Raw genomic sequence first — 24,362 nt, 5'->3', positions numbered from 1 at the left:
CCTGTCGCCGAGGCGAGGTGGGGCCAGGCCTTTGCCCCGGAAGTGGCTATCAGCCACATCTAAGTGGCGGTAGTGGCGGCGGCAGGCTGGGAGCAACATGGCGCTGCGGCCAGGAGCGGGATCTGGTGGCGGTGGGGCCGCGGGAGCTGGTACGGGGACAGCCGGAGGAGGCAGGTGGGTGTGAAGAGCCAGTCGGAGCGCGCCGGTACTCCTTCATCCCTGCCGACGTAGGGCTGGTCCCGTAGTGACGAGGGGTATTTGGCAGTTATGGCGGTTTCCGCCAGCTCTGACCCCTTTTCCTTCGGAACTGGGCTACGGGAGAAGGATTGTCGTCCAGGGACCTAAGACGAAGGGGGCGGGTGGAGCCCGGGCGCCTGACTTTTGTGCTTCGGGCTCAGGAAGCACTGGTTGCCTAGGCTTGAGCCGGGAGCTAGAGCGCGCCCTGTTAAGAGGATGCTGAAGGCTGGGTGAATAAGGAACCCCGACTCCTCGCTTTTAGCCCTGTTCTGAATAAATTTGAGGCGACCAGAGATTTCCCTTTTCCAGCGCTTCTTGATCATGATCAGGGATAAGTTCTAAGAAAGGCTCTGAAAAATCTCATCGCAAAGATGTTTCCAAGATGTGTGTGTGTAATGTTTGTCTTCCTCTCTCGCAGTGTCCTTTCCTTTTTATTTATTTCCTTAACACTCGAGAAACAACAGGAAAATCTGAAGACCTTTGAATTAGTAATTGTCTTGCGATAGAGCTCGTCCTGTAGACATAACATTAACTTGTATGTCTCCTTTTCGAATAGGCATTTAACAAAAAAAAAAAGTCATTGTTAAGAGCAGTTACGCAGTTACTAGAACAAAGCTTCCAGTCTTTTACTTAACCGATAAACAAATCTGGCCTCTGTTATATTTCAGCTAATAATTACCTGTGGTTCTTATACCCAGAAGAAAAAGAGAGATGAACATTTGCAACTTCAGGCCATTGTCATTTTAAGGGAATATTTTATTCTGGGAAATTTTCATCCCACTTTTATGATGACCTATTGATTTTGTTTTATTAGCCAGCACACACCTTTGGAGGTAAAACTGGCATTGTATCTTCAGTATCCTAAATTATGTTTGGGAAACAAAGTATTATTTAATAAACTATTATTTAACATTAAATATTTAATGTTTTAATTTTGGCATCATGAGCACTGTTGTCAAGTCTCTGAAATTATCACCTCTTCTAGCGACTAATATATATGCTGGAGAAAAAGAGTAGTTGCTGTTTAGTGAACCACCTGTCATTTTCTCTGTACATCTTTTACTTCAGTTTTAAAACTTTTTTTCTTTCTCTTTTCTCTAGTTTTCACTGTTCGGTTAGAATTTTTCATGAGCATTGCTGTAAGTCAGTTTGTGACTGGAGAAGAAAACTATAATCTCTATTTCTGATACCAGTTTCTAAAGCGTTTCTGAGTGGCATTACATTTTATTTTGATTAAATATATGATTAATTGTGGCATTGAGTTCTGGGAAAGAAATTAACTTACAAGAATTTGGTAATGCAGGTAAATGAGAGGGAAGGGTAAGGAGTATGGGATGTATGAGTTCTTTTTTATTTCTTTTTCTGGAATGATGCAAATGTTCTAAAAATGATCATGGTGAAGGATATACAACTATGTGATGATATTGTGAAACATTAATTGTATAATATGGTTGGACTGTACTTGTGAGGATATTTATCAATAATTTTTTTTTTTTTTTTTTTGGCATGTGCAGGCTCCGGGAATCGAACCCGGGCCTCTGGCATGACAGGCAAGAATTCTGGCACTGAGCCACTGTTGCACTGCCCAATAAATCTTAAAAAAGAATGTATTATTCTAGGCCCAGATTTTTATTTTTTTAACTTTTTGGTTGGGGAGAGCCACTGGTGTAGAAAGTTGAGTGAATCATTTCCCTTTTAGTACTTAGTATTTTATAGTGATTGTTCCATGGACACAATACTTTTTTATATATATGACCTGAATTTTGATAGAAATTGACTGATTTAAATTTATTTTTCTCTTCTCTGTAAATGTAATAAGTAACATCTGCATTGTAAATCTAGAGATTATGCGAGAGAGAGAAATGGTTAAAATAATCCTTACCTTAAAAGTGTATGGTACTCGGGTGGCTGGCTTGCGTGCAGGTTCACGCCGCGGCCGCCCGGAGTAAAAAAAAGAGAAGTATGGTAAATGTAGTTCACATATTGGAAGCTTTCCAATATGGAAAGTTTCCATATTGGAAAGTTTCTGAGAAGCATTTATTGCAGTGCATGCAATAAAGAAAAAATATCATGGTTTTGAGAGAGCAGTGGTAAGTAAGGGTTAAATTTATTTTGTAAGAAAGGTAATATTATGTTGGCCGAAGTGTGTTTTGGGAAAATGGAAAAGAACCTGGCACTCTCTCTAAGCTTTTAATGGAGAAAATCTGTGAAATGCTGTAACTCACCATATTACTAACACATCTCTATTCTGAGACTAAATAAAAAGCAATGGTATTTTCCAGTTTTGTTAATATTAGCTTATTTTTTATTGGTATCCTGAATGGACTGTTTTAGAATAAATGGTAGCTTTATAAAGAACAAAATGTGCCCAGGACATGAGAAGTATAAAGTTGTTTGTTTGTTTGTTTTTTTAAGTCAGGTAAGGCAGAAAAAGAGTTGAAAGATCTGGATTAACTGTAATCATTCAACTACTAAGTCACTGATAAAGCTACATGTGTAAGACACTGTTCTTGACACTGTAATGAATTCAAAAGATAACAAGACATGGCTCTCATTCTCAGGGCATGTGCAAAAGAATATAATACAAGATAAAGGAGAACAAAGAGATCACACCCTTCTGTGGTATTATTTGTGAACTTGTCTGTTTTCTCCTGCTTTTTTATAAGCTCCTTGGGGGCTTTCTCATCTTTCCATCTTCCATAGCTCTTAACACATTATTGCACTTTGAAAAACATTCAATAAGTACTTGTGGATTTCAGGCTACAGCAAAGGCAATTAAGTAGTAGTATTCCAGCTGGACCACTCAGTGGGAGGATATGGTCAAGATTGGCAAAAAGGTGGATGACCTAGTGAACATTAGGGGAATAGCAGGTAGGCCAGACTGACTGTGGCAGCTGAGTTGAGGGGAAGAGGGCAGTGAGGAGTTTTGTGAGATAAAACTGAAAAAAGAAAGTTGTGCAAAATTGGAGAGGGCTTTGAATATAAACGAAGGAAATTAAGGTAAGAGGGTATCGTTACATAGTTTTATAACTCCAGGAGTGGCATTATCGAAGTGGCCATTTGGGAAGATGCAGCTCACCTGTACTGCCTGAGCTGCGTTAGAGGGGTCAAGAGTCTGGAGGTGGGAGGATCCATTAGGAAGTCTTGTAGGAGTCCAGACCTGAGAAATGAAGGGTTGATTAAGCTGGTAGCAAAAGTAACAACAAAAAGGATGGGTGAGATCTACATGCTCACATCAGTAGTAATGAGTTAGTGAGTTTACATTTTAAATAAAATTATTGATGATCTTGCTACTCAGTTTTTTTTTTTGTTAAGCGCTGCTGTCTTTTCAATTTCTTAGCAGCTTGTTTAACCAATCTTTAAAAATGTTGATGTTAATTGTCTAAACATTTTAGAGAAACGTGGACGGTATATGGGGTATACGAAGGAGTTTGGATTAGAAAATTTTAACTGGAGTGAGTCATACTTGTCAGTAATGTTCTTAATTTAGTTTTTCCTTGTTTGTTTTGTTTATCTATATATCTCTGTTTCTTGTCGGTTTGGTTGTCTTGGTTGAGATTTTGACTAGTTTGTGGTTCTGCTGTTCTCATTTGACAGAGGGAAACCTGGCAGGGCAGTTCATGGGACTGCTGAGAGCTTCAGTTACTTTATAGCAGAGCTTGAAAAAAAAAATGTAACTTGAGTTTCCAGTTTACTAAGCCATATTGATAATTTTAATCTTTAAGGCTAATTTGGAAAAGTCCAGGCAAGTTGATTACTTAAATATATTGACCCTAAGTATGTAACTTAAAAAACAAAACTGAGTACTACCAAATTTCAACTTGCAATTTAAATATTTTATCCAGTTAACACGTTTCTGAGCTTATGCTGTTCACAGTCAGACCTATCTTTGAGTGCAAGGCCTGTTTGTCAGTAGCAGAGTTTGCAAGATCCTCTACAAAATCGTAAGACAGCCAGTCAGTGACTTGTCAGTTGAGTAAGGCACCTGCATATCTGGGACTGTCCACCTATAACTCTGTAAGCCATCTTGCAAAATTAAAAAATCTGCAAAACGTTTTAAAGATAAGACTCTACAGTTGATTTTTAGTCTTTTTCCTAGGGAGGGCAGGTGCATACTAGAAAAATGAAAGGACACAAATTTGGCATACAATTTTTGGATTTCATTCAACTCTGTAAAGATTACCCAGAAACCCTTTTCAGATCTGTCACTCCCAGATTAAGCTTTTCCCACTCAGATTTTTTAATCTTTCTCTCCAAACTCAGAGAAAAAAGTCCTTCTTCCTTTTCAATGGAAATCCCTTTTGTTACCATACTATGTTGATCCCATTCCCTTAAAGATCTTATTTTATCAATCACTAAGTTGTATCTTCTGTATACTGAACTTTCTCCTTGTAGGCCCCTTCCTCTTCGTCTCTTGAAACCATTCACTCCCCCTCCCCCATCATCATTTTTCAGAGCAATGACTTATTTCTTAATCCACTTCTGATCAGTTTTTCTAAAGCTTTAGATACTGGAAACTTCTTGCTTCTTCCTGAAATGCCATTCTTCCTCAGTTATAACCAACTTCCTTTGTTCTCAGTGACCATCCCTATTCAGTGTTCACTGTAAGAATTCTCTACGGTTGTATTTAGTCATCTTTTCACTGTATATGCACATTCTTTTGGCCATTTCATCAACAACCAGAACTTTATTATTATTATTATTATTCACCTCTATTTAAAGGAGCCTAGTTAGCTTTAATCTTTTATCTCTCTCTTGGGTTTCAGTTACTTTTCTGACTGCCTGTTGTTAGACTGCTTCTTGTGGACAGCACTCCTATCACTTTCTTCCCAGACCTACTCATACTGGGTTCTTATTTTCAGTAAACAGCATCACCATCCTTGGCGACTGCTCAGGTTTATCTTAGCATCATCTTTAACTCAGGCTCATCTCAGCATCATCTTTAGCCCTTTCTGCTTTTTCGCTACTGTTTCCTATCTTGGCAGTTGCCAAGTCCTATTGATCCTTCTTTTTGAGTATCTTTCTTTCACTTCTTTTTCATTCCCACTATTCTAGTTGTGACTTTTTTCATCTCTTATTAAGAGTACTTGTGATCTTTTTACTTGGTCTTCTTACTGCATTTCTGATCATGTCACTCTTCTTAAAAACCTCTGAAACCATGTAAAAAAAAAAAAAAAAGGAAGGGGGGCGGGCAGTGGTGGCTCTGTGACAGAGCTCTCACCTGCCATGCCGGAGACCCATGTTCGATTCCCCGTGCCTGCCCATGTTAAAAAATAATAATAATAAATAAAAACCTGTGACAACTTCATACGATATTCAAAATAAAATAAAAATTTTTAAGGTCCTCTACAGTCTGCTTATATTTCTAATTGTATATCTTGTATTCAACCTTAAACCATTTCTCTGAACATGAAGTGTATTTCCAGTCTTGAAGCTCACGCTGTGTAGCGTGCTTTTCTTTTACTTTAAGATCCACTCAAAAGCCACGTTCACAAAACCTTCCAAGATATAACCCATCAAAACTAATCTTTTTCTTCCCATAGCTGTTAGTATTTTGGACCTTTGTTGTAGCACTTTGCACATTCTGTCCTGTGTTACAGTTAGTATTTTCATGTCTCTTCCACAAGACTGCTAGCTAATCTAATCCTTTCATGTTGTGGACACTCTAAATGTTCACTGAATTGAATCTAATCCAACCCTGTCATATTATGAATGGAGAACTTGAAATCCAGGGAGATCAAATAATGACAGAGCTAGGAATAGCTCCTGGTCTTCTGGCATCTTGTGGACATTCAGTCTGTCTTGATTTTGGGCAATACAAAACAAACACCAGGGCCCTGTTTGCAATTCTTTTGTTTGTAATAAAAATTATGTATTTTGTTTGAAATCTTTGTGCGTATGAAGATTATGATGTATTTTTGTTCTGTTTTCAGCTTCATGTTTCCTGTTACAGGTAGAATAAGACCCTCTCAAGGTATGTGAAAGCTTAAGGTTTGAACTTTTCTTTTTCACTATTATGTGTCTGAATTTGGGGATTAAGTCAGTAAAATATAAATTCTGTTGCTGCTGAATAGAGTAAAATTTTCCTATAGTTTTGAATCTTTATAACAGCTACTCTTAAAACTTCTCAAAAATTGTGCAATTTGTTTATGTTGGGGTTGTTGAGGGAGATAAGAATCTCTTTCCTAAACTTACTTAAACATTATGTTAACAGAGTGTCATCTAACCTCAGAGATATAAGGGAACTTTCAGGGCAAGAACATTAACAGGGGGCCACGGTGGCTAAGCAGGCAAGAATGCTTGCTTGCCATGCCAGAGGTTCGATTTCCGGTGCCTGCCCATGTAAAAAAAAAAAAAAAAGAAAAAAACGTTAACAGGTAACAAAAAGGAAACAAGCTGTAATTACCTTAATGATTCTTTCTCCTTCTAGTCTTCTGCTAGATTGTAAGCCATAGGACAGGAACCATGTCTACCTTATTCTTGTCAATATCTCCAGCACCCAACATGCTGATTGCACATAATAGGTTCTTTATAGATGTTTCTTGTGCAAATAAATGAACCTTTATAGTTGTTCTACAATGCCATGTTTTCTCTATATGAATTTGGTCTTATTATAATCATGTACATTAAAAAAAAATCAGCATTCTGATTCATTTTATACCAATTAAGTCTCAGTGTTATTCCTAGAAATATCTCTACTAGGAATACCTGTTCTCTCTTGCTTTCAGACAAGGGCCCATCAATACTGATTCTAGCTGTCTCTTAGGGAACAGTAGTGAAGGGATATGATCTTGATTTAAGTGCTGCTATGCAACTGGAACACAGCGTTCAAAGAGGAATGTATCTGGCCTTATTTCTCTTGCCTCCTTCTGCTCACTATATCTCTTCCCTCCACCCCCTTCCAAGTTGCTTCTGAAAATTGGCCCTTCTCGCAAAGCCAGCATCGATTGGTCATGTTAGACTTCATAGAGAAACAGAGACTCCTAGGTCACCAATAGAGATGAGAGATAAAGAGAGACTCACTAGCAGGTAGTCAGTGGCTCATATGGAGTTTATCTCAATTTATAATAAGTGTTGGAGGTTTCAGGTAAATTTTTCCAAGGGTCAGTTGTATTCTTTTCATGGTGCTCACATTTATACATTATTTAAGCTTTCCGTAGTTAGGTGGAGCCCAGATTTAGATCAAATGGTTTGAGACCTTTTGTTCTCTAGAACATAAGTTTATTGTGGCTCATTATTTTACATTTTTATAAACTTTATGTAGAAATCTGCATATGGGATGAAAAGGAACAGGACAAAAAGAGATCCCAAAGGTTGTCTGATATTTTTTCTTCTGGAATTTGGAATTGTTTTTGAGATTTTTTTTTTTTTTTACAAAGTATGTTAGAATGAAATTTTTAATAATTTAAAGGCTTTAAATTATACGTAGATTATTTCAGAAAGTATATACAAAACTGTCGGCAGGGGTTGCCACAAGGAGATAGAAGAGAGACAGGAGACAGTGAAGACAAGGACTTGTTTTCACTTGGTACGCTTTTATGCCTTTTGAATGTTGTACCAAATACCTGAATCGCCCATTTAAGAATAAAAAATAGTTAATTAAAATAAATAATACTTTGCATTCTAATTCTCCTTGATATCTCCTTGATATCCCTTCCATTTCTTGTAGCTTTGTGTGGAATATTCTTCCCAGATATCTTAATGGCCCTTTCTTCATTTAGGTCCTTGCTCAAATGCCATGCTATTAGTGAAAACTTTCCTGATGTTCATATATAAAATAGCAACCATCTCTTTTCCTAATTTCCTTTCCCTTTTATCTGATTTATTTATTTAGGCATGGGCAGGCTCTGGGAATTGAACCCGGGCCTCTGGCATGGCAGGTGAGGATTCTATCACTGAACCACCATTGTACTTATCTGCTTTATTTTTTACCGTCGCTTTTATCACCGCCTGACGTATTTATTTTTTTATTATCTATCTCCCCCAATTACAGTGTAAGCTTCATGAGGGCAAGGACCTGGTTTCATTCATTGCTGTGTCCCTAGAATGGTGCTTGGCAATGAGAAGGCCTTCAAATATTTGAATAATGGTTGAATAAATAGACAGATGGCATGCTTCTAATATCTGTTACTTAAAAATGTGAATGTCCATGCTCATGAAATTAAGCTGTATATAAATAATCTTGAAGGTACACAAAACCCACAACATAAATGTAGTATACTTTCCTGGACTTTAATTTTTTTTTACTTGAAAATTAGGTTAAAAGCTCCATATAGTAGAACCAACATGGATGTAATATATGCTAAAATGAAAATTTAGAGTGAAATTTGCATTTGGGCTATGTAGGGATTTTGTTTTATTCACTCCTGCATAGCAAGTATCTAGAACTGTGCCTAACAAATAGTGGACGTTTAATATTTATGAACCCCCATAGAAACAGATGTTCATTTTTCTCTGCTCTTCATTGGAAAATTTGGGGAGGAATACTAGTCTAAATCATACTTTCACATAATTTTACTGCCATTGCATTATGTATTTTGCATGGTGATGATTGTTTTGCGGTAAATGTTGTATTAACTATTCATGTAAGGAAAGCGTCTTTGAGCATATTAGGTATTAAATAGTTTCACAAGATGAGAAACCAAGACACAGAAAGAAGCTAAGCAATTTGCCAAAGGCCCCAAAGCTAGTAAGTGGCATTTCTAGTTAGCCTCCAGAGTTTATGTTCTTAACTGTTTTTGTATTGGTTATCTATTGCTCTATAACAAATTACCCCCAAACTTAAAGCAATAAACATTTTATTATTTTATGCTGTGTCTGTGAATCAGGAACCCAGAGCAGATTTGCTGTGTGGTTCTGGCTCAGGCCTCTCATGAAATTGCGGTCAAGATGTTGCCCTGGGCTTCAGTCATCTGCAAGCTTGATGGGTTCCTGGATGGACTGCTTCCAAGATGCCTCACTCACATAGATCACAAATTCTTGCTGCCTTTTGACAGGAGGCCTCAGTTCCTCCCCACATGAACCTCTCTATAGCACTGTTTGAGTATTCTCATGACATGGCGCTGGCTTTTTCTAGTGTAAGTGATCCAAAAGAGCGAGTAGGAAGCTACAGTGTCTTACAAAGACATACAGGTCTTAAGAAGACTTAGCCTCGGAAGCACACAGTGTCATTTCCACAATAGCTTATTGGTTATACTGTTAACCCTATTCTGCATTGCAGGAGATGACACAGGGTAAGAATTGTAAGATGCGGAGATCATTGGAGACCATCTTGAAGGATGAATACCACAATTAGGCTATACTGTTAATGTTTTTAATGTGCATAAAAATTCTGTAGAACAGATATTATCCTCATTTTACAGGTAAAGTTTTGTAATTTGCTCAAGATCACATAGCTGAATAAGTGATAGAATTGGAAATTCAAACTCAAATCTCACTCTAGAGCCTGTGCTTTTTCCTCTATACTGTGCTCCTTTCCAAGTAACAAGTCCTTTGGGTACTTAAGTTTCCAAGAAAGTGAACTTTAAAACACATTGACTTAATGATTCCTCTATGTTTTTCAGCAGGCATGATACCTATGCAGCAACAAGGATTTCCTATGGTCTCTGTCATGCAGCCTAATATGCAAAGCATGATGGGAATGAATTACAGCTCACAGATGCCCCAAGGACCTATTGCTATGCAGGTACTTGCCTCTTTAGCTAATTGTTTAGAGAGTTATTATTTGTTTTTACATATATCTGCATACTCAGAGCTTAACTTCATATTTAGAAATAAGTGCAGTTGCCTCTTATGTGGCTTCCTTCAAAATAAAATAAAGATGTATTTGTAAGAGTGAGAGAAAATAAGAGAAATGGCATTCATTTAGTTGATAAATTTACCGAAGTTCAAAAATCTGACTTTGTTGGCATGCTAAAAGCAGACTTATCTCTTAAAGAGTCTAGCATAATGTTGTTCATATGTGAGACTGATGTATGCAATCAGAATGGTACTTTATCCATCTACAGTTGAGTACAAACTTAAATATGAAATAGGAACCTTGGTGAATTCTACAAAGGAAGGGTACATGTGCAATAAAAACATATATAGGGACCTAAGATAGCATCGAGGGTCAGAAAAACTCTGAGGAAGTGACATGTAAGCTGAATTTGAAGAAAAAGTGTTAATTAGGTAAAAAGGTGGGAGAAGAGTACACGGGCTGAAGGACTTTCATTTACAAAGGCCCTAAGTCAGTAGGGAGTTTGGCAGGTTTGAGGAACTGAAATCAGTCTGTTGTTCCTCTAGAAAAGTGAGCAGAGAGATGAATAACTTGAAATGAGGTGGGCATGGTCAGAACATGCACGGAACTTACAAACCATGTTAAAGTTTTGAAGTTTATTTTAATGTTTAGGGAGCCATTAAATAGCTTAAAGCGGTAAAGGAATGTGGTCAGATTTGTGTTTCAAAAAGATCATTGTGATTGTTTGGAGAACAATTTGAGCAAGAGTGGTTGGGGAGAGATCATTAAAAAGCTGAAGTATGCAGGGTGCTGGAAATAGATGGTAATTAATATTTTAAAATTTCAACTTATATGTGAGACTAAAGCAAAAAATGTTTATTTGGTACAAAATTTATATTTTGACCAGTGCATTTCCTAATATAACTTATGTAGATAGCTTGATTGAACACCATAAGTACTTGGAACCTTGGGTAGGACATGAGATATTGTTGGTTTGTCCAGAGTGATGCCCCGATGAATCCCAGAGTGATTTGATCAGTGAGTGGAAAAGTATTTGCAAAGCCGCCTTCGGGGAATGGTGAGAATGGGGAGAAATTCAACTTTTCCAAGCTGAATTCTTGATATGCTCACAAGCAGTGTGGACAACCAAAGCTATAGGTTGAGTCCCCAGTCTTGGGGTTGGGGTTTGTTCGTATGAAACTTAACCCCACAAAGGATAGGTCAAGCTGACTTAAAATTAGGCCTAAGAGTCACCCCCAGGAGAGCCTCTTTTGTTGCTCAGATGTGGCCTCTCACTCCAGCCAACACAACAGGCAAACTCACCACCCTCCCCCTGTCTGTGTGGGACCTGACTCACAGGGGTGCAGACCTTCCTGGCAGCATGGGACAGAAATCCTAGAATGAGCTGAGACTCAGCATCAAGGAATTGAGAAAACCTTCTTGACCAAAAGGAGGAAGAGTGAAATGAGACAAAGTGTCAGTGGCTGAGAGATTCCAACCAGAGTCGAGAGGTTATCCTGGAGATTATTCTTACGCATTAAGTAGCTATCACCTTGTTATTCAAGATATAATGGAAAGGTTAGAGGGAACTGTCTGAAAATGTAGAGCTGTGTTCCAGTAACCATGTTTCTTCATGATGATTGAATAATGAAATAGCTTTCACAGTGTGACTGTGTGATTGTGAAAACCTGGTGTCTAATACTCCTTTTATCTACCTTGTCAACAGACGAGTAGAACATACGGAATAAAAATAAATAATAGGGGGAACAAATGTTAAAATAAATTTAGTTTGAAATGCTAGTGATCAATGGAAGGGAGGGATAAGGGGTATGGTATGTATAAATTTTTTTTCTGTTTTCGTTTTATTTCTTTTTCTGAATAGATGCAAATGTTCCTAGAAATGATTATGATGATGAATATGCAACTATGTGATGATATTGTGAATTTCTGATTATATATGTAGAATGGAATGATCAAAATAGGAATGTTTCCATTGCTTTGTGTTTTTTGGTGTTAAAAAAATAAAATAAAATTTTTAAAAAAAAGCTGAAGTAGGAGAGCTGGTGAGAGATGTTGGTGACTCAAATTAGGGTGTTGGCAGAAAGGTGAAGAGATGGATATATATATTTTTTTTTTCACTTATTTTTTTTTTATTAATTAACGGAAAAAAAGAAATTAACCCAACATTTAGAAATCATACCATTCTACATATGCAATCAGTAATTCTTAACATCATCACATAGATGCATGATCGAGATGGATATTTTTGAGAATTATTTAGGAAATGAAATCAGTAGTACTTGTTGAAAATAAAGGAGAAAGTGAAAGTAAAGGAGAAGGTTGAATCCCAGTTTTCTGCATGAATAACTAACTGGCAGTGCTAGTTAATAAGAAAAACATTGGAGGAGATTGTTTGATGGTACATGAGTTTGATGGTACATGATTGTTTGATGGTACATGAGTTTCACTATGAAACTTTCAAGTGAAGTTGTCCAGGGGCACTTTAAATTTAATTAACAGTCCTGGAACTCAAATTATTTCACTCTGGGTTGAAAATTATAGGTTTGGGAGTCATCAGCATATAGAAGGTAATTGATTCCACAGAGTTGAATAAGAACATCCAAGAAAACTAGATGGAGAAAATAGTCCAAGGTAGAGCCTTCATAATTTCAACATTTAAATATCAGAGAGTGAGTTACTAGTAGAGGGATTAAAGAGGAGCAGCAGCAGTAATGGAGAAAAAATAAAAGAAAAATAACATGAAAATTTATTGTTCATTAAAGCTAAGGAAAGAAAAAGTTTTAAGAGAAAGCAAATGGTTAACTCTGGTAAATACAGCAGGGAGGTAGGTCATTGGGCAAAGCAAGTTAAAAGTGCCTGCTAACCTCAGTGGGATAGGAAAGTGTAATTCCTCCATGTGCCTGGAAAAAAGGATCCAGAAATATTGGTGAGGTATAAATCCATCTCATATATTTAGATGGCCAGTTAGCATTTCATACTATACATTTGCCAACATTTATAAAACCATTTTCTTATTGAAGATTATTTATCTTCATTGGATTTAGCCAGGCAAGATTCATTGGTGACCTTGGTGAAAGCAATTTTGATAGAGTGTTAGGGGTTAGGAGTCAAAGCCAAATTAGAAGAAAGTAAGGAATTAAATGAAAAGTAAGAAAGTATAGAAGATAAATATAGACAACTCATAGGAGAAGAGGAATACTCATGTCCACATGATGGGTGCATTCTCTTTGTATTCAAATCATATGGGAAATTAAATCATCATTAGAAGCTACTTTATTGATTTTCAGTAAGGAAGTCATTGTTCCAGAGACTTGAAATACGGCATGTGTGTGATGAGTGTATGCTTTGCATCTGTACTACTTACAGAGGGCCAATATAGTGTAGTGATTATGAGCATGATTAGGCATTAGAGTAGAGAGGCTTGAGTTTGACTCTCTGCCCTGCCACTTATCACCATGTTTCATCGATTCTAAGGTGACCATTTAGAATCACGTTGTTCTAGTTTGCAAGCTGCTGGAATGCAGTATACCAGAAATGGAATGGCTTTTAAAGGGGGGCATTTATTAGGTTGCAAGTTTACAGTTCTAAGGCTGTGAAAAATGTCCCAATTAAAACAGGGCTATAGAAATGTCCAATCTAAGACATCCAGGGAAAGATACCTTGGTTCAAGAAGACCAGTGATGTTCAGGGTTTCTCTCACATGCATGACGAGCATGGCCGAAGTCTGCTAGATTTCTTTCCAGTCTTCTTGTTTCATGAAGCTCTCCCAGGGGTGTTTTTCTTCATCTCCAGAGGTCTCTGGCTGCCTGGGCTTTTGTGGTTCTTGTTTCTCTTTTGTGATTCTGTTGCTCTCAAGCTTTTTCCAAAATGTTTCATCTTTTAAAGGATCCCAGTAAACTAATCAAGATCCACCTGGAATGGGTGAGGTCACATCTCCCTTTAATCAAAGGTTAATACCCACAGTTGGGTGTGTCACATCTCAGTGAAGATAATCTAACCAAGTTTCCAATCTACAGTACTGAATAGGGATTAAAAGATGGATCAGGATTAAAACATGGCTTTTCTAGGGCATGTAATCCTTTCAAATTGGAGCACATTAACACATCTGAAGGCATCTTACAAGTGATGGCATCTTAGAATCCTTGTCATCCAATTCCTGAAGTAGTTGGCATTGCCTGTAGATATGTGAATTTGGTCAAAGCTGTTCACATTTTTCCTCCAACTGAGTTATATTCATGGTTGATATTACACTACCACATTGAATTTGATTCTTCAAAAAGAGTACATTATGATTTAACATTAAAAACAAGAGATAACTGAGCATGTAAAAGACATGGAAACAGGAGAAAGGAAACCAATATGTTTGATATTGGTAAAGCGAATATAGTTTTTGGAGAAATGACTCAAAGTCCATATTTTCTTACAAAATATCAGTCACTTGTTTTGTTTTTTTTATTTTTAGTCACATGGTTTTATAAGAAGAAAATACCTATAAGTAGAGGAAGCTATATTATGTTTGTTTGTTTTTGTCCCCTGGCATGTGCAGGCTTTGAAATCGAACCCACGTCTCCCGCATTACAGGCAAGAATTCTACCACTGAGTTACCCTTTCACCACCTTGTATTATGTTTTGTTTCTGAGATATAAGCATAAGGGTTGCTTACCACAAAGCAAGTAGCAGAATTGCCAAATCCTTTGGAATAGATGAATGATACTTCTAAGCCCATGTTCCTAATTCAACTCAAGTGATCCTGCAGGACTGTTTCTCAAGATCATTTGGCAGTGATTTTTTTACTTTCCTATAATACTTGAAATAATGATACACATTATGATTGATGACATCTTAGATTCATTTAAATTTGTTATTTTGTCAATTTTGTGACCTCGGACAGGTTTAACTTTACAGTTGCCACATTAGTAGAGTGTAGCTGTTACTAATAGCTATTCTTTAGGGTCCTTATGAGGATTAAGTGAACTATTGCTTGTAAAGTGCTTAACACAGTATCTGGCAGGTGGTATGTGCTCGTCATAATTTACATTAGTCAGACAGGTTGGGGAAGCATAATTAGAGGCAGGCAGTTTTGTAGTGAGCATGAAGACAGAACAAAGGACTTTGAGTAGAACAGGGGACATTAACAGTAGATTGTGGGCATTGTGGATATGGGCATGGATTTTGGTGTCAAGAGACCTAAATTCTAAACCCATCTTTGCCACTTAAAACCTGTAAAATAGAAATGTAAAAATACCTAGCCAATATGGTTATAGTAAGGATTAGATGAAAGAATTACATATGGCATTGTCATAGTGAGCTTGCAGGAAGTGTTTTTATTTCTTGTATTAATGTTAATAATATCAGTAATCATTTTCCAAATGGTACTATATTATTTAATGTTCTGGATTTAATATTCTTAGGACTTTTCATGTTTCTGAACTTTCTTTGACTCACAGCCATTACTTCCAGCTGAAACACTCTTCAATAATAAGTAATAACCAGTAATAATAATAGTAATAACCACCTTTGTTGCTTGCATATGCTGTATTCACTGTGTGTATTATATCATTCCGTCCTCATAAGAACACTATGAGATAGGTAATATTTTTATTCCCATTTTACAGGTAAGGAAAGTGTGATCAAAGAGATTAAGTGACTTGTTCAACATCACAAAGCTTGTTTCAGAGCAGAGGTATAAACAAAAGCTATTTTTTATTCAGAAGCCTGAGTTCTTAACTCCCAAACTTCATTGATCTGAGTATCACTTTTATTATTTTTGTATCGTGAAGACAGAACAAGGGACGTTGTGTATTATTTATTCGATTAACTTTAAACAAATTCATTCTAAAAGCAAACTTCATATTGCTAAAGTAAATAGAAAAAAAAATCTATTCATTTGTTATTTTGTAACTGAAAAATAAATATGATGAAATCAAAGTATCATTACCAAATTCTAACTAGATACTGTTACTTATTGGAGTTTGTAAGCCTGAGGCTTACTTTCCCCTCCCTAGAAAAGGAAATTATTGTATCTGCAATTTACCTTGTAATTCAGAGGTACATGTAATTCAGCTAAAGAAAAACTTTATGTATGTCTGTCTGTATGTGTGTGCAGTGACAGAGAGCAAAAGGGCAAAGTGTTAATATACTGTTCTTTGAAATTTTCTGTGGTTTTAAATTTTAAAAAAGGTTGGGTGAAAGTTGGTAACACTAATAACAAGACAGGAAAAGGGGAATTAACAAGTGGTAGAAAGGTGTTAAAGACAGCAGCACTAACAGAACTGATTGTAAAAATTCAGAAATGGATAGCATAATACTACCTGATGGTAGCACAATAATATAAATACACTGAATGAACCTGAATGTGAGTATGATTGAGGGAGGAGGCCTGGGGGCAAAAAAAATGAAACCAAAAGGAAAGATAGAGGCTAAAGAGTGAGATGGTATAATTTAGTAATGCCTAGAGTAGATAGTGATGGTGATTAAATGTACAAATAAAAAACATTTTTGCAAGAGGAAGAACAAATGAATGTCAACACTGCAGGATGCTGAAAATAGATCGTGAGAAAGGGGAGTACAATCAATGGAAACTAGGGTCTGTATTCAACAGTAACGTTGTAATATGCTTCCCCTGAATGTAACAAAGGCATTATGCCAAAACTGTACGTCAGGGTGGGGAGCATGGGGAAGGGGTATGGATTCTTTGTGGAAGAAAAGGAAATGTCTTCATGTAGATTGTGGTGGTGAAGGCATTTCTGTATACTTAGGTTGGATTCTGTGAGGTGTGAATAAAACTGTTTAAAAATGGGGGAAAAAAAGACAGCAGCACTAACTTGTGACTTTCTCTTTATTATACTCTGACAGTTGCAGGAGAATTGAAGATAATTTTCTCACTAAGTGGTTCATTGTGCTGAATTTGTATCCCTTTATCACTGGTCCTGATCACAGTTGGGGGATGTGGATTAAAGAAAATAATCTTACACAATTTTTTTTTAGAATTGGTGAATGAAGTTGATAGTATAATGATTTAATAAGTACAGCTTTGGGCTTCTTCCATTTGGCCGGACCCTCTGGGTTTCAGGACTTATCTGACCTAGGAACCCTCCAGGAAGTATAGGTTCCAGGAAAGCAAACTTAGTGCATGAAACCTTCTACAGTCTCAGTTTGAGCCCTAGGTGTTCTCTAGAGTCAACAGGAGTGATGTTGGTTGGGGGTTAGCAAACCATGGCAATTAGCAATATCTAACTGAAGCTTGCATAAGAGTAGCCTCTAGTATAGCCTCTTGACTCTATTTGCGCTCTCTATATTTGAGTATAGGTACTAGTGCCTTATTTTATTACACTTCTTTACTCCCTTTTAGTAAGGAAGGCCTTGTCGGTCACACCGTGCCAGGGACAGGCTCATCCCTGGGAATCATGTCCCATATTGTCAGGGAGTCTTTCACCCCTGAATGTATTGTCCCATGTAGGGTGGAAGGTAATGATTTTCCTTGCAATGTTGGACTTCGAGAGAGGCCATATCTAAGCACCAAAACAGGTTTCCTGGAAACAGTTCTTAGGCCTTATAAATAGTCTTAGTGTCTCCACTCAGAAATTAAGTTTCATAAGGGCAAGCCTTAAAATCAAGGACTTGGTCTATTTTCTTGAGAGTCCTCAATGTTCGAGAGGGTGCCAGGGGGTTCCCATATGGGAAAATTTAACGGTTCTGTGTTTTTTTCTTTGGCCCCTCAAAGGACTGTACCAGTGCTTTTTAATTATTAGCCCGTCATAGTCTGAGATGTTATCCGGAATTTCATTAAGCTGTACAGAATTACAAGGCCTTGTTCCCATTCTGGACTCCAGGAGTTTGGATTGTTTAAATGAGTTATCCAGACAGATTGATTTAGATTGTGTGTTACAGAAGATTTAGTTTCCAGACACAGTAAACCTCTCTGCCTTTGATTTCATACAGGAGATGGAGGCCTAGAGTCCATGCACTATAATTTTTTTACCATGTTCTGATTTACCTTAGTCCCAGCCAGATTGACTTTGTTTTTATCTTTGATTAAGGCTGATCTCTTTTTCGGTTACTTTAACTGTTAATATATGTAACTATGCTAATTTTCAGGGCTGTAGCACTCCATTTCTTGGCCTTAGGTGTCACAGAGTTACAGTTCCAGGGAAATGTCAGCTCATACCCATATAGCTCAGTGTTTCAGGATGTAGAAATACAACTTCAGACTAAGTATTGCTCCTCTAAAGGCTTACAGTTTAGTCTCCAGTTATTTTATGAGTATTTTCTGAAAGAGATCTTAGCATATTTGTTCTTTTGTTTCTGGCTTATTTTGGGCAACATATTGCCCCCAAGGTTTATACAGTTCGTTGTGTGCCTGTTGACGTGCTTCCTTTTTGTAACTGTACCATATTCCATCATATAAATTTATCACAGTTTGCCATTCTGCTTCTCAGTCATTTTACCCTTCGGCTCCCTCCATTTATTGGCCATGATGTATAATGTCCAAAATAAACAAACCATGCCTTACAGTATCCTTACTTGGTTGTACAATGAGCAGCACTCTCAAATTTAGGCAATTTTCATTGGTCCATAGAGACAAAGAACTGACAAACACAGCCTCACCAAATATCAAATCACAACTACCCTTTATCTCTTATCCCTCCCCACCAATTAGTTTCCCCTGGTAGTACTGTGGTACTGTTGATGTCTTCCTGTTAACTCTTGGCCATAGACTGCAGTTTTAGTTTTCCACTTATACCCATCAATCATTGACTGTTTGTTCAATATCAAACCTTTTAAATAGTTCATATAAGAACTTAATTATAATTGTAGATTTAATCAGTGGAATACATGGCAGTGTGCATCCTGTTTCAATCATATTTACCTTAAATATGGCAGTGTTACATATAACCCCACTGATCAGTTACCATCACTTCTCTCTGTTCCCTTGCATTTAAGTTCAACCTCATGGGTAGCCTTTTCTGTATCTCTAGCTTTTGTGCACCTCTAATTATGCTATATTCTGCAGTGTCACTTCTGAGATTACCTTTACCAGAGTCAAAATAGCGAAATCATATAGTACCTGTCCTTTTGTATCTAACTTGTTTCATTCAGCATTATGTCCTCAGGTTTATGCATGTTGTCATACGTTTCAAGACCTCATTTTGTCTTACTGCTGCATAATATTCCATCATATGTATATACCACATTTTGTTTATCCACTCATCTGTTGATGGGCACTTGGATTGTTTCCATCTCCTGGCAATTGTGAATAGTGCCACTATGAACATTGGTGTGTAGATGTCTGTTTGTGTCACTACTTTCAGTTTTTCTACACATATACTGAATATTGGTATTGCCAGGTCATAGAGCAACTCAATGTTTAGTTTTTTTGAGAATGTCACACTGTCTTCCACAGTGGCTGTACCATTGTACATTCCCACCAACAGTGAATAAGTGTTCCAGTTTCTCCACATCTTCAACATTTGTAGTTTTTTGTTTAATAGCAGCTATTCTTATAGGTGTGAAGTGATATCTCGTTGTTGTCCTGATTTGCATTTTCCTTATAGCTAATGAAAATGAGTATCTCTTCATGTGCTTTTAAGCCATCTGTATTTGCTCTTTAGAAAAGTGTGTATTCATATCCTCTGCCCATTTTATAATTGGGTTATTTGTTCTTTTGTTGTTGAGCTGTGTATTTCTTTGTGTACACAGGATATCAAGCCTGTATCTGAAAAGTGGTTTCCAGTAGTTTCTCCCATTGAGTTGGCTGCCTCTGTACCTTTTTGACAAAGTCCTTCCAGGCACAGAATTTTTTTATTTTAATGGGTTCCCATTTTCCTATTTTTTCTTTTGCTGCTATGCTTTAGGTGTAAAGTTTAACCTACATCCTATTAGTAGATCTTAAAGATATTTCCCTGTATTTTCTTTTATAAGTTTTATGGTCCTGGCTCTTACATTTAGGTCTTTAATTCATTTTGAATTAATTTTTGTATAGGGTGTAAGGTAGGGGTCCTCTTTGTTTTGGCTGTTTATATCCAATTCTCTCATGCCTATTTATGGAAAAGATTATTTTCTGTCCCAGTTCAGTGGATTTGAGGGCCTTATTGAAGATTAGTTGTCCATAGATTTGGTGGTCCATCACTGCACTCTAAATTTGAGTCCATTGGTCGATACTTCTATGTCTGTGACAATACCATGCTATTTTGACCACTATGGCTTTATAGTAAGCTTTGAAGTCAGTTAAGCGTTAGTCCCCCATTTTGCTTTCCTTCTTTAGGGTATTTTTAGCTATTCAGGGTCTCTTTCTCTTCCAAATAAATTTGATAACTAGTTTTTCCAAGTCTTCAAAGTAAGTTGTTGGGATTTTTATTGGTATTGCATTAAATCTGTAGATCAGTTTGGGTAGAATTGACATCTTAATGACATTCAACCTTCCTATCCATGAGTATGGAATGTCTTTCCATCTATTTAGGTCATTTTTTATTTCTTTTAGCAATGTTTTGTAGGTTTCTGTGTACAAGCCCTTGACATCCCTGGTTTGGCTTATTTCTAGAAACCTGATTCTTATGGTTGCCCTTTTGAATGAAATTTTTTTCCTTAATTGTCTCCTCATACAGGTCATTACTTGTGTATAGGGACGTTACTGATTTTTATACATTAATCTTGTATCGCACCACTGTGCTGATTTTGTTTATTAGCTCAGGTGGCTTTGTCATAGATTTCTCAGGGTTTTCCAGGTATCACATCATGTCATCTGCAAATAATGAAAGTTTTATATCTTCCTTTCCTATTTGGATGCCTTTTATTTCTTTCTCCTGTCTAATCACTCTTGCTAGGACTTCTAGTACAATGTTGAATAATAGTGGTGACAGTGGGCATCCTTGTCTCATTCTTTATCTAAGAGGGAATTCTTTCAGTTTCTTACCATTAATTATGATGCTGGCTATGGGTTTATCATAGGTACCTTTTATGATATTGAGGAAGTTTCCTTCAATTCCTACCTTTTGAAGTGTTTTTATCTATTTGTTAATATGCTGTATTACGTTGATTAACTTTCCTGTGTTGAACCACCCTTGCATTCCTGGTATAAACCCTACTTGGTCATGATGTATAATTCTTTTAATGTTTGATTGGAATTGATTTGCTAGTATTTTGTCAAGAAGTTTTGCATCTATATGCATTAGGGAGATTGGTCTGCAGTTTTCCTTTCTTGCAGCATCTTTGTCCGGTTTGGGCATAAGTGATACTGGCTTCATAAAATGAGTTAGGTAGTGTTCCCTTTTCCTCAGTTTTCTTTTGGAAGAGTTTGAGCAGGATTGGTGTTAGTTCATTTTGGAATGTTTGATGAAATTCCCCTGTGAAGCTGTCTGGTGTGGCAAGAATTTTGGTGACTGATTGAATCTATTTATTTATAAATAGTTTCTTGAGATCTCCTATTTCTTCTCTAATCAGTATAGGTAGTTCGTGTGTATCTAGTAATTTGTCCATTTCATTTAAATTGTCTAGTTTGTTGGCAAATTTCTTCAGGATCTGTTGTAGCAACCCTTGTTTCATTTCTGATTATGTTTATTGTTGTCCTCTCTTTGTTTTTCTTTTCAGTCTAGCTAGGGGTCCACTGAGTTAATTAATTTTTCTAAATGAACCAAACTGTTGGTTTTCTTAATTCTTTATTGTTGTTGTTCTGCAGTTAATTTATTTCTACTTTAATCTCTGCTATTTATGTTCTTTTATTTGCTTTCAGATTAGTTTGCTGTTCTTTCTCTAATTTCTCCAGTTGAGCAGTTAAGTCCTTGATTTTTGCTCATTCTTGTTTTTTAATATAGGTATTTAGGGAACTAAATTTCCCTCTCAGCACTGCCTTTGCCACATCCCATAATAAGTTCTGATATGTCGTATACTCATCATTCATCTCCAGATATTTACTGATTTCTTTAGCAATTTCTTCTTTTACCCACTGATTGAGTGTGTTGTTTAATTCCTATATATTTGTGAAAGCTCTGGTTCTTTGGTGATTATTTATCTTCATTCTCTTGTGGTCAGAGAAAGTGCTTTGGATAATTTCAATCTTATTAAATTTATGAAGACTTATTTTATGTCCCAGCATATGATCTAACCTGGAGAATGTTACATGTGCTCTAGAGAAGAATGTATATCCTGGTAGTTTGGGTTGTAACGTTCTATATATGTCTATTATGTCTAATTCATTTATTGCATTGTTTAGGTTCTCTATTTCCTTGTTGATCCTCTGTCTGGTTGTTCTGTCTGTAGTGGAGAGTGGTGTATTAAAGTCTCCGGCTATTATTGTTGAAACGTCTATTGCTCCCCTCAGTTTGGCCAATGTTTGCTTCGTGGACTTTGGAGCATTATGATTGGGGGAGCATAGGCATTTATGATTGTTATTTCCTCTCGGTGAATTGTCTCTTTTAATAATATATAGTGTCCTTTTTGTCACTTATGATGTCTTTATAATTAAAATCTATTTTATCTGATATTAATGTAGCTATTCCTGCTTTCTTTTTTATTTTATTTTTTTTCTTGTTTTTTTTAATTCTTTAAAAAATTTTTTTAATTCCTGTTTTCTTTTGGTGACAGCTTACACAGAACATCTTTTTCCATCCTTTCACTTTCACTTTATTTCTGTCCTTGGGTTAAGATGTGTCTCGTGTAAACAGCATATGGATAGATTATATTTTTTAATCTATTCTGCCAATCTGTATCTTTTATTGCTGAGTTTAGTCTGTTAACATTTTAAAATTATTACTATAAAAGCAGTTCTTGAATCTACCATCTTATCTTTTAATTTTTATTTGTCAGATCTGTATGTTCTTTTCTGTCTCTCTCTGTTTTTATCCTTTAAATTACCCTTACTGGCACTCTTCAATTCTGTACCCTCCTCTAGACTTTCCTCTCCTGATTCTTTATTTTTTTTCAGTGGACAGGACTCCCATTAGTATTTCTTGTCTCTTGTTGGCTAACTCTCTTGGTCTTTCTTTGTCTTTGAAGATTTTATTATCTCCCTCAATTTTGAAGGGCAACTTAGCTGGATAAAGAATTCTTGGCTGAAGGACTTTCTCTTTTAAGGTCTTAAATTTATTGTACCACTCTTTCTTGCTCACTTATTCTTCCTTCTGCTTCTTTGAATCTGCTATTGTGTGTCTATAGTATATTTCTGATCTGATCTATTGTATCTTTCATTTGTGAAATCTACCATTTATTTAATTTTTTAAATTCTTTTTTTATGCTTTTTTAATATCTTCCTTTTATCCTTTATTTCTTTATAAATATCTTTGAGTAGTTGTTATGTATTCTGTATCCCCTCTGGTGTTTTCATTTGGTTATTTGGCTGGGCCATTTCTTCCCTAGATCTTCACATACTTTGTGATTTTCTGTTGTGTTCGGGGCATTTGATGATCTTAATAACGTTATTTTGCAAGTTGATTTCCTTCACTCATCTGAAGTTTTGTATTTATTTGGTTTTGCATTGAAGGTTCTGTTTTGCACTTGGTTTGTCAGTAATTCCCTGCTAGCCTACGGCCTGGATCTCAGGTATGGGGCACAATTCTGCTTGAGGTAGGCAGGGATGCACGGGTAGTTTAGCAGCAGAATGTTCTCCTACCGCACAGGAAACCCGGGCTCAATTCCCGGCCTATGCACCCAAAAATAAATAAAAAACACCTCAGCAATAGTAGGCCCCAATGTCAGAAGTAGACATGCCAAGATATATTGGGAATGAACTCAGACTGTTGCCCACAGAAGAGAGGGGAAATTTAAAAAATAAATAAAAAACATAAATATATAAATAAGAAAATAAAAAGTAATAATAGAAAGAAATATAGAAAAAATATAATAAAAAAGAAAAAAAACCTAGGTAGATAGGAATTTGCTAGACTGCATTTATTGCTTCTTCTTATCAGGTGGTGTTCCTGAGGTACCCCTTCCCCTCAGGTCCACCCTTCTTCAACTGCAGCAGCTGGCTTGGAAGATGATGTGTGCAACAGGTGGGAGAGGGGACAGGTGCTCCTGGCGTGTTGGCAGGACAGGGTTGCTGATTACAGCACCTGATGCCTGGTTGATCCACTGTTCACCATGCCTGAAAGGACCACTGTTCATGGTGCCTATGAATATCCTCACTTCCCCATGTGCTGCTACCCATCCCCAGTGTGGGTAACAGCTGATCTGCCCTGCTCTCCCCATCCTGATCTCCCCACCTCTCTCCTCCCTATGATATATTGAAGACCCTCTTCAATCACTGATCCCCTGGGACTGCAGTCCCAGTCATTTTTTCCCATCCCCTTTGGAGCAGGAATGAATCTGGTTACCCTACTTTGCTATCTTCCTTCGCTATTAATATTAGATTTTGTGGCTAGCTTTTGTGTTATACTATTCTTATTTCTAGACA

At 36.8% G+C, this 24,362-nt stretch overlaps 1 protein-coding gene across 13 annotated transcripts in view; it reads left to right on the top strand.

The window, feature by feature from the left end:
• SYNRG (synergin gamma) overlaps positions 1 to 24,362 on the top strand; it is a 127,431-nt gene continuing 103,069 nt past the window's right edge. For 4 of the 13 annotated variants that reach the window (XM_077165095.1, XM_077165098.1, XM_077165093.1 and 1 more), the window contains exons 1-3: positions 2 to 174; positions 6,171 to 6,211; positions 9,801 to 9,922. In XM_077165095.1, the coding sequence (XP_077021210.1) occupies positions 98 to 174; positions 6,171 to 6,211; positions 9,801 to 9,922 (240 nt within the window). In that variant the 5' untranslated portion in view covers positions 2 to 97. Of the gene's footprint in view, positions 175 to 6,170; positions 6,212 to 9,800; positions 9,923 to 24,362 lie in introns of all 13 variants that reach the window. The other 9 variants (XM_077165097.1, XM_077165094.1, XM_077165096.1 and 6 more) reach the window with 5 other exon arrangements.

This window comes from Tamandua tetradactyla, chromosome 6 (genome assembly GCF_023851605.1).
Source record: "Tamandua tetradactyla isolate mTamTet1 chromosome 6, mTamTet1.pri, whole genome shotgun sequence".
NCBI lineage: Eukaryota > Metazoa > Chordata > Mammalia > Pilosa > Myrmecophagidae > Tamandua > Tamandua tetradactyla.
Note: the sequence above shows the minus strand (reverse complement) of the source record. Positions and strands in the feature narration are given on the sequence as shown.